Source organism: Meleagris gallopavo, chromosome 10, assembly GCF_905368555.1.
Source record: "Meleagris gallopavo chromosome 10, MGAL_WU_HG_1.1, whole genome shotgun sequence".
NCBI lineage: Eukaryota > Metazoa > Chordata > Aves > Galliformes > Phasianidae > Meleagris > Meleagris gallopavo.
The window spans coordinates 6,271,347-6,282,387 of record NC_139413.1 but is presented as its reverse complement, the minus strand read 5'-3'; the positions used below and the strand labels follow the sequence as shown (position 1 = coordinate 6,282,387).

Here is an 11,041-nt window from a genome sequence, read left to right as displayed (position 1 = left end):
AAATCTGAGCTTTCTAAATTTAAAACTGCTACTGAAAGCTGTGTTGGAGAGAGTTATAGATCGCAGCGATGCTGTCGCTCTTATCTTAGTGGAAAATTGGCCTGACCTAATTAGCAAAGCTAAATACGGAGAACAAGTTATGGAATTTGCATGTAAAATAGTCGGCTACTCATTAGAAATACAGAAGCAAGAAGCTTGGTGTTTTTTCACACTGAAATGCATGTGGTAAAACTTAATTCCAAGTTTCTTTTTCGTTGCCTGTGAAAGCACAGATTTTTATCCTTTAGTTTTTGTGGGGAGGCAGTTTACATCTGAAAAGCAGAACTTTCTGCAATTGAAATGGCATTTTGCAGCCAAAATTCAATACTACTCACTTTATAAACCTCATCCGTCCCCCAAGTCAGTTTGAAATCAATCAAATGGCTGTATTACTTTGAAGATTGAGTGCTCAAGAAGGAAATGATGGTTAGTGGCTGGTTTATATTAGATCAGATGGTTGAATCCTTTCCACTTCCATACAATGATTTACTAAAAATGTCAGTCTCCATTTGGATACTGTTTGTTTTTATTAAAGGAATCGAGAAAAACGGTATGTTTTTGCCCTCTTGGCCCATTCTCAGTTTATAAAACAGTTCTGGGGTTTCAGTTGAATCTCAGAAGATGGAAAAATTTGGGGAGGTTGTACTAGAGCAGTTGAGATCAAAAGCAGGTATGTTATCTAATGACATAAAGGAAAAACAAAGATCAATGTGTGGAACACGTCTATTATTCTCAAAAAGACAGTGAAGATGGAGAGGGAGTTGTGAAAAGAAAGGACAGTTGTTGTTGTTGATGGCTGGAAGCTTTCCTACTAATGTGGAGATGGAAGCCTACTTTGAGATTTAAAAAAAAAACAAAAAAAAACAAAACAAAACTGAGTTTTCTCAAACCCAGCCAGCCAGATAAGCCTGTGTGGCAACTGCAGTGATCACCTCTGTGATGAAACGATGCTGCCATCTGGGGTTTGCTTCCCTGCACATCTACACCCTTCTAGACATACAAGCTCTTGGGATTGTCAGTGAAGAAGCTAGATTAGACTTCACAAGTACTGTGCCTTTCTTTCCAGTGCTCCTTGGAACCAGAGCCTTTTTTTCTTTGCCTCCTGAACTTAGCCTCCTGAACTTATACTCTGGATCAGTGTTTCCTACTGATCTTACCATGTATTGCGGTTTTTCTTTGTCCTCTCTAGACACCTATGGATCTGTGCAGTAAGTCTCCCTGTAAGAACAAAGGCACATGTTTCCAAAGTGGAGCCCAGACTCGATGTGACTGTCCTTCTGGCTGGACTGGCGCTTACTGTGACGTGCCCAACGTCTCCTGTCAAGTGGCAGCTTCACAAAGGGGTAAATAAGCATTCTTAGCATCCTCTCTGCTTCAATTGAAAACATTTCCCATCATTAATCGATGCTTCTTTTCCCCATACACCTGTGGACACAACAAATATTGAAAATTACAGAGAGCTTCATCTCTCAGAGGTAGATCACAGTCACTTCTGTGCTAGAAAATTCTGCAAGGTTGTGTTAAGATTCAGGGTTTTCTGGGTTCTTCCTGACATAAGAAGTTAGTTTCTGTCATAAATATTAGGAAAGAAGAATTGGGGGGTGGGGAAAAAGAATGACAAGTCTGTTTCAGTAATACGTGTCCTGCTTTTTTGGAAAATACATTGGCTGTTTATATTTTTTTTTTCTGCCAAGTATTAGGCAGGCTAGGTTTAAGACATGCTGTCCTTGTGCACAAAAGGCATCTTGCAATTTCTGATGCTTCAAGTATTTTCTCAGCAAATACTGGATATTAAGTACCCACATTAGCTATAGCTAAGACCATACCCCCTGTTACTTCTCGGTGATAATTTCATACTTCAGATGCTGCATATGTAAAAGATTTGGTTTTTTAAGTGAATTTCTTCCTGGAAGGTGACTTCCTGGACGTGTGACTCATGCACAGTGTCATGCAGCTTTCAGCTGAGGGAAATCCAAATGAGCAGATTTGTTGTCAAACGATGTCAAGCTGCAGTACTTTTTGCAGACATTCTAGGTGCACTGAGCCTTTGTACTGTAACATTAACACTTTAGAGATGCATATTTGCCTGCCAGTGGTAAAATAATGCAGCTGTGCAAATAATTTGGCCAGTATTGATGCTGATAATTGATCCAAATGGGACAGAGCAGTGACTCCATTCAGAAGCCAGCCGTGGTTCTGACTCACTGTAATTTAAAGAGTCACTCTTCAGTTTTTCACTTTCACATTTTCAGTGCACTGCTTCTAGCCGTATTCATTCCTGGCTGATCTACCAATGCTGATGGAAAACGTGTTTCACGTGTTTGCTCACTTTATTTAACTTTTGCTTCAGGAATTACAGTGGATCAGTTGTGCCAGCACTCCGGTCATTGCCTCAATGTGGGAAACACACACCGCTGCCAGTGCCGTGTGGGTTACACTGGCAGCTACTGTGAGGAGCAGCTGGATGAGTGTGACTCCAGCCCATGTCAGAATGGTGCTACCTGCAGGGATCATCTGGGTGGATACCAATGCGAGGTAATGCTGAGTGCTGTAGTAGAAAGTGGCCTAAATATTTAGGGCATCATTATGCAAAGGCATCAAAAGAAGCCCGAAGCACGTGCAAGTGGTAGAAGAGATTCACAGAGTGGATAAAAGCCACCTAGCACCTTTTAAATATATTTTTAAATTCAGCTGTGGCAGAGGTAGCGCTCCAGAAAGACTTCAAAATTGAAGTAGAAATGCGTTTGTAAGGAGGTGTGGTTGATAAGAACTCCATCTCCAAGAAGCTCTAATCCTGCTTTTGCCTGAGATGTGGTTTGTATTAAAATATATATGAATTCATCAAAGGAATGTAGTCTCCATACTGGGTGGGCAAAATATCCGTTGCCTTTCAGAGTGGGGGATGCCTTCCTCTATCTTCTAACTCCTACAGCGGATACAGAGAGCAATGGAGACCGTAATCTCACAGTCTATCAAACTTCTTAAGCTTTGGAGAATGTAGAGCACCTTGCAAGCACAGCCCCAGAAGGAAAACCTGAGTATTATATAAACCTTAAGTCAGAACTTCCAAATCGATCTCCATGGTGAGAAGTTTGAGGATTTACTTGCCATATTTTACAGAAAGACTCACTCAAATTCAGACATGCATCACGCAGTTGAGAAGTCGTGTGATGAAGTTGTGTGCTGAGCTGTCTGTCTGTATAGCCCTTGAAGTCACTGACAGTTGTATGGCAACAAAGGAAGTCATAATCTGTCCCTTTGAGGGTTTGCTGTGTCAGTCAGCCTTTCTCAGGTGCCTGCCAATGTAACTGTTACGAAAAGATTATTCATACTTCTTTTTGTCCTGTAGTGTGTGCCTGGATACCAGGGTGTCAACTGTGAGTATGAAGTGGATGAGTGCCAGTTTCAGCCCTGCCAAAATGGAGGAACATGCATAGACCTTGTCAACCATTTCAAGTGCTCCTGTCCACCAGGCACTCGGGGTATGAAACTCAGTAATTAAGTGAATGTTACAAGAATAAATTTTCCTTTCTGACTTGTTTCCTAATGCAGAGTCTAAAGGGAATCCATTATTTTCTTTGAAGAATGTTCCCAAAGTGCACTGAATCCCTTGAGAACACATATTTTCCCTTTAAAAATAAATATGTAAATTTCTTAGGCTATGGGACCTCTGTCTTTCTGAGCTGTTCTTCTTGTTTTGTTTTGTTTTTGGTTTTTTATTTCCTTTCTTTTAAGGGAATAGGTCATGACAATGTTCTCTGGGAATAGATGACCCCTCTTTGGCAATGGATTAGATAGCTATTAAGATGTCTCCCGAGTTTATCTGTTTTGTTCCATAAAATCCAAGGTTTCTTCTTAGCTAAGAAACTATGTAATATACAAAAAGCTTGCTTAGTTCTTGCACTGTTTCCAGCACCCTTGTTTAAATTTTGGCCCTACGTTGCGCTCTATCCTGAAACCATTTGTGAAAAAGAAGTTTGCCTGTAGGTTAGTTTAAACTATTTCAGCAAGTTGGAACTCTTTTAATAGGAACTCTTTTAATAGCAGCTCCTAAAAATAAATCTTAAAAAAAAAAAAATCCAGCTACATAGTGGTGATTTTTAGCAAGTATGATTCCACAGCTTGTTCAACATAATGTTTCTTGAAAGATCACCTTACATTTCCTAGCTATATGTGGCTTGATGGTCTTGCTTTCTGCCTTTGGAAATATTGCAGAGAGCACATCTTTACTCACCAGCAAATGTTTTCTAACTTGATTGTTTTTCTTTAAACCTTGTTTCTGAAATCAGTTAAAAGACTTTATGTTCTTCTGAACTTTTTCTTTGCATTCATTGAATTTGATGTGGCTGTCACATTAAACACATCTCCCCAGTCTGCGTAAATACCTATTTTATTCCAAATCTTCATGTTTGACAGTTCCTTGTGTTATTGATTCGGATCTCCATTTTAGAGGAAAAAAAAAAAGCATCTCTACATCAAAGTACATATTTATGTACTAATTCCTGTGTTGTCAGAATTTGTGATGTACAAAGGTACCCCTCACCTTTGAAAGATTCTTCATGGTTCAGAGTGGGCTTTTAATTCCTCAGTCTTTATTCATTGAGATGAATTACTTTTTGGATGTGATTTATTTTTGTTTCCTAAATGAGAGGAATTAGAATTCGCTGGTATCATTACTTAATGGCATCAAGAATGTAGTTTTGTCTCCCTAGTCTGGTCTGAAATAAATGCTTTACTGATGCCTGTATAAATATTTTCCTTGTGTAGGTGAATCATTGCACATGCTGAGGATGAATCAACAGTATTAACAAGCAGAACTTTTTGTTCAACTTATCCTCTCTATTCCCTTATATCCATTACACTGTGTGACTAAGGTAGAACTAGCACCAGACCTTTTGACAAGGAACCCAACACGGAGAGGGAGAAGCTGGCATCCCTAGCAGCATTGGTAGTTTACTGTAGGTCCTCAGAAGTCAAACTGCAGGAATGGCATACTGGCCAGGGGTTGCTTTTCAGTTGATTTGCTGTGGCTTGTTCTAATGGTATTGCTGAATTTCAGGGTTACAGCCAAGTTAAATGAATGGTTGGAAGCTTCCAGCCTTGCTAGGGACAGCACAGGGCTCTCTATGTTCAGTTACAGGGCTAAATGGAGTGTTTCTTTCATTTTTGTTTTGATTTTATGTTTTTAATTATGTCCCTAAATTAAGTCAAGCATGAAAGCTGCTAAATACCAGTATGATATACCATTGAGAGCAGACTGGATCTAAACCACATGCTTCTTAAGTCAGCGCTGAGGCTCACTGTCTGCAACGGGCATGGGTTGCATTAAACTGGGATCTTTACCTGTTTATATCGAGGACTGTGTTTCATGTAGTCAAAACTTGAACATCATAGGAAATGAGGCCTCGACACCCTATTCTCAGATTGCCACTTTTGCTGTTTCGACAGGTCGCCTGTGTGAGGAGAACGTGGATGACTGCATTTCAGAGTCAGGAGGACCCCGCTGCTTTAATGGGGGACAGTGCATTGACCAGATTGGGGGCTACAGCTGTCTTTGTCTCCCAGGCTTTGCAGGCGAGCGGTGTGAGGGGGATATCAATGAATGCCTCTCTAATCCTTGCAACCCTCGTGGAAGTCTGGATTGTATTCAGCTGATAAATGATTACACATGTGTCTGTCGTAGTGCTTTTACTGGTGAGTATTCATAAATGTGCTTCCAATTTCAGAGTGGTATCTTTAAAAATGGTGTTAGTCACTTCCCTCTACAATATCTGATTGTTCCTCTGTGCTGTCTCAGTTCTTAAAACACTTCTTTTTTTGTAAGGGAAAAAAATCTAAGACGTTGGACTTCCAGAATTGTCTCAGACAAAAGAACCTCCTGAGACTCTTGACTGCCAATTTTTTTTTTCCAGATACTTTTCTCCCCTTCATATTTTCACATTTGTTATTGAAATTGTAATTGTCTGTGTGTCAGCTTCACTTTTGTAAAGCAGCATATGAATTTTTTTCTATAAATTAGTGTTATAGTATCCATAATTAGCTTTTGGCCTCTTTTGTAACCCTCCCTCCCTTTCTTCCCTATGTTGGAGATGTGGTCTGGATGGGATACTCTATGCATGACAATCTGTACATTCCTAGTTTATTTATGTGATCCTTCCACAATCCAAATTTGAATCACAGCTTTGCAAAAAAAAAAATCACGCCACACAATCTTGTCTAGCTCTGTCTAGTCCTCTTCTTTGTCAGTATTACTGCTGTTCTGCTTTCTGCCTCCTGCTGGGCGTAAGTTTAAGCTAATAGTCTCCAGATGTGTCTTAACTTTCAGCTTTCCAGACTGCATGGCAGTTTAATTCTCATGTATGCAGTTTTCCTCCATTAAAACCTTTCACTTTCCCTGCTTACCAGTGACCCTCTATGCATGCTTTACCAATAGTTTTTACTTTTTTTCTTAAAAGTTAAAGATTTAGAGATTTTTCCACTAAAGAAACAACAAGAGTGTGCACTTAAAGAGCTCATGTGATAGTTTTTGGATGCACTACCTAGACTGACAGAAGTAGTTCCTAAAAGGACACTGCTGCAGGACATTAGCTTAACAGGCAGACTTAAATACAACCCCTTCTTTTTATAAATTGTGCCTCACATTGCTTCTGGCTCTCGTGGAAGGGTTGTTGGAACTTGCAGAATGGGGAGTGCAGACCTGCAGCTCCTTGGGGAGAAGAGTCGGAGCTGCCCTGTCTCAGACATGAAATCTGTCTGGAAATGTTAGGCACAGAGGGGGAGCATGTCTCTTCCTCTAGCTGTTAGTCTTCTGCACATTCCACACTGACCCTTCTGCCTAGGAGGAGATGGAGGTGGCTTTGCTGTGGTTTCTGACTAATAGGATGCCAGGTCTCAGTGGGCCATCCTGCCCTGTCTGCTTCTGTCTATGAACAGTCAGTTTTGGCTGCACATGTGTGGAGACTTCTATTAATATTTTCCTGGGAGGTCTAAGTCATGTTCAGGTCATCCTTGTCTTTTCTCAGTGCTGGCGCCTGAGTTTTCCTCTGGATGCTGCTGTAAACTCCAGTCCATGCAGCCAGGGCCTCTCCATCCAGCTGATGAGCAAAGGGAGGCTCTGTTGCTCACCCTGTTCACTGATACTGCATTTGGTCCTAAGATGTAATTTTCTCCCGGCAAATCAGATGCAATATGTAAGATGACCTAACAGGTATTCAGGATTCCTTGCGGTGGCCAATTTGGCACCTGTGTTACCTCCAGCAGTGATTGGTACTGAAGACATTCTGTGCATTCATTTGTTCTTGCAATATGCTGGGAGTTGTTCACTCAGAGAATGATTTCCCTTTGGATTCATTAAACATTTCCCTAAAAGTAAAGCGATCTCAGGGAATCCTCAACATCTTCAGCCTCTGTGCTTGGATGATTTAAGGGTGACAGCAGCAAACTGTCTTTGCACTGTGTCACGTGTTCTTCAGAAGGCAGAGGAGATGGGCTAGCTGCAGATAACCCTTTGGATTTCGGGGGTTGTGCTTTCTCTACTTGCTTCTTAAGGAGCATGTGTTATCTGAAGAGATGTGCTTTACCTTTTCCAAGAAGAAAGCTTCGTTGGAGTTTTTGACTTGTTGACTGTTGATGCATACTTTTCTTGGTGATGGTTTTATGATGTGCACACGTGCATTTCTCTGATCATTTCTCTGTGTGTGTCTACATCGCAGGTCGTCACTGTGAGAGTGTCATAGATGTGTGTCCCAGGAAGCCCTGTCAGAATGGAGGTACCTGTGCTGTTGCCAGCAATATGCCAGATGGGTTCATCTGCCAGTGTCCTCCGGTAAGTGCAGTGTCCTGAAACAGAATCACCTGCCTTAACTGTGGAGTCCTATGTCTACAGTCACATGAGCTTCACTAGGCCAATGTTGATTGAGGTTGTTTTCTTTAGTACTAGAAATTGTGTCCTTGGACAGACTGTACACATGTCCTTCAGTTTATCTACTGGAATCCGAATGTACCATAAGAAAATGACTATTGAGAATGAGATTCCATGGGACACTTTGTCTCCACCCCCGAGAAGGCTGAAGAATAAGTATTGAGCCTGACCATTTTCCTGTTTTCCCTCTAGGGTTATTCTGGGGCAAAATGTGAGTTCAGCAGCCACAGTACTTGCGGGCAAGTGAAATGCAAGAAGGGTGAGCAGTGCATCCAGACATCTTCTGGTCCGCGATGCTACTGCCCAAGGCTGGCTGTGGGAGAGGAATGCCAGACCAACACAGGCTGTGCCAGTGCCCCCTGCCAGAATGGTGGAAGCTGCCACCCTCGTTCTCAGCCTCCTTACTATTATTGTCAGTGCCCTGATCACGCCCAAGGCAGCCAGTGTGAACAGCTCATACATCCCAGCCAAGAGCCTCTGGGATGCTTGGATTCCCAGTGTGCGGAAAAAGCGAGAGATAGCTATTGTGATGAGGACTGTAACACTCACGCCTGCCAGTGGGATGGAGGTGACTGTTCCCTGACAATGGAGGATCCTTGGGCCAACTGCTCCTCTTCATTTCGCTGCTGGATGCTTTTCAATGGACAGTGTGACGAGTTCTGCAACACACCTGAGTGCTTGTTTGACAACTTTGAATGTCAGCAAAATGGCAGAATGTGCAAGTAAGGCTTGATCCTGAGGGTGGTTTCTTTGTGTCACTAATATATCTTCTGCTAGTGCTTTCAACAGCAGGTGCACTTCACACCTGCTGCCTCAACCTCCTCCTGCTTGATGAATGTGTTGTGCTTTCTGTGGAAATGTAAATAGCAGGTATTTCACCTTGTGCAGGATTTTAGTAGTTCAGGCCTTCTGTCCTGAACCCTGCTCATAGCTGCAACGTCTGTGTTTTTGTCCTAGCTGTTTGCTGCCTCTGAATGTGTTTTCCTGCTCGTTTGTCACGCTGCTTCTTTCTCTTCAGTTAATTACAATAAACCCTATAGTAGGTGATGTTCCCTTGGGGAAGCAGGAGCTGATGTAGCTTTTTTGTGATAAACAGAATAAGCTGTTTTCTTCCACTGGTATCAGAATAGAACCATCTCTTTCTGGGATGTTCTGTTTTATACTTCCTCCCTGCCACACATATGCTGGAGTTGCATCTGCATCTTTTCTCTGTATCCCGAGCACAACTGTTGCTTTACCTCAACCACTGATGACTACAGATAGATGTAAAGTATAAGCTCTAGACAGTTGGTATATTATACAGAATGTGAATGCCCTGTATGCTGCCTGTAACCCTCTTGCTGTTCTAGGTATGACAAGTACTGTGCTGATCACTATGCAGACGGCCGCTGTGACCAGGGCTGTAATAGTGAGGAGTGTGGCTGGGACGGTCTTGACTGTGCTGGTGACAAAGCTGAGAAGCTGGCAGAGGGGACCCTAATAATTGTGGTCTTGATGCGCCCTGATGAGCTGCTGCGTGACGTTCGCAGCTTCTTGCGTACTTTGGGAACTCTCCTTCACACCAATCTGAGAATTAAGCTGGACTCCCAGGGAAATCCCATGGTATTCCCATACTATGGAGAGAAATCGGCAGCACGGAGTCGGCGATCCCTTGTGGTTGTTCGCAAGCACAGAGAACTAGAGCAAGAGGTCATTGGGTGAGTGGAGGCCTTCGTGTTCTTTTAGCCTTGTTACGCTGGTAGCTCTTGCACGTAGGTGTCTTGGGACATTCTAGACCATCTGGGGCTGTTGACCAGCGTAAAGTTGTTGCAACTGCCATATTCAGTGCTTAGAGTGGAAAGGTTAACTTAAGACCACAGATTCTTCCAGTGCTTTGACAAGAAGAGTCTCTTTTCCTAACTTCTCTTACTCTTTCTGCAGAACAAGGGTGTTCCTAGAAATTGACAACCGTCAGTGTGCAGAGGATTCAGAGCAATGCTTTCACAACACAGAAGCTGCTGCAGCCCTCTTAGCTGCTCAGGCAATCAAGGGCATGTTGCCTTATCCTTTTGTGTCAGTCCAAAGTAAGTAATTGCAGGGGAATAGTGGCTTGTGCAAGAAACTTGAGCTTGCAAAACGCATGCTCAGATTATTGATCATCATCATAACATATCTCACCTGTTAAGGCCTCAGTTACAGAAGGCTGTGTGTGCAATATGCTCATTCCTCTCTAAGGGAGGCATCTTCTCCTTAGTAAAGCAGAGCATGTAAAATTACATTTGAGATCATTGCCTCAACTTTTAAAATCTCACTGTGCTTCAATTGGAACTTTCAGGCGAACCCTTGTTACCACCAAAGACCCAGTTACTCTACCTACTTGCTGTGGCAGCTTTGATCATCCTCTTGATTCTTCTCTTGGGTGTGATGATGGCAAAGCGTAAGCGCAAACACGGTTCACTGTGGCTCCCAGAGGGCTTTATTCTGCGCAGGGATCCCAGTAATCATAAGCGCAGGGAGCCAGTTGGAGAAGATGCAGTTGGACTCAAGTAAGTTTGTATGTAGGCTACTGACCTACTGGCTTGAAGAACATGGTGTATAAATCTTTCAGTAAAGGCACTTAGCATAGGGAAAGCGACCTTTAAGCTAAGACTTCTTAGGCTCTTCCTCTGAATTGAGTACATCCTTTTAGGACAGAAGAACTTTAAATAACTGTAACCTAATCTGGTTAAGTTTGGTTTTCTGATGCGGTGTAGTTTAGTAGTTAGGATGGTAGTTGCATTATTTCCTCTTACATTAGGTGATATGTTTTTAAGTTGATAGGTGACAACTAACTTCTAACATATATATTTAATAAATTGAGCTGCATGACTCAGGAATAATGGAAAGTTTCAAAAGAAGAATCACGTTTATGAAGTTTTGACTTTCCATTGAGTTAACCAAGCTTACAGTTGTAAATGCATAGCTCACTGTGTAGCTCACACAGTTCTGGGAGCAAGATTTATATTCAATCTGATTTATGCTCTCTGTGTGGCCTGGGAAGTCAGCACGTCCAGCCAAGCCTGACTGTGTGACACTTGAGATTGTTTGCTAGTCGTGGGAGTG

The 11,041-nt window shown here is 42.3% G+C and overlaps 1 protein-coding gene across 1 annotated transcript in view; it reads left to right on the top strand.

Moving 5' to 3' along the window:
• The window catches only part of NOTCH2 (notch receptor 2), a 79,898-nt gene that overhangs the window by 58,668 nt on the left and 10,189 nt on the right, over nucleotides 1-11,041 (top strand). Inside the window, exons 19-27 of the mRNA XM_085231471.1 lie at nucleotides 1,229-1,382; nucleotides 2,390-2,574; nucleotides 3,389-3,521; nucleotides 5,488-5,733; nucleotides 7,752-7,864; nucleotides 8,153-8,682; nucleotides 9,310-9,657; nucleotides 9,881-10,023; nucleotides 10,275-10,485. Of these exons, the coding sequence (XP_085087597.1) occupies nucleotides 1,229-1,382; nucleotides 2,390-2,574; nucleotides 3,389-3,521; nucleotides 5,488-5,733; nucleotides 7,752-7,864; nucleotides 8,153-8,682; nucleotides 9,310-9,657; nucleotides 9,881-10,023; nucleotides 10,275-10,485 (2,063 nt within the window). The remainder of the gene's footprint in view (nucleotides 1-1,228; nucleotides 1,383-2,389; nucleotides 2,575-3,388; nucleotides 3,522-5,487; nucleotides 5,734-7,751; nucleotides 7,865-8,152; nucleotides 8,683-9,309; nucleotides 9,658-9,880; nucleotides 10,024-10,274; nucleotides 10,486-11,041) is intronic.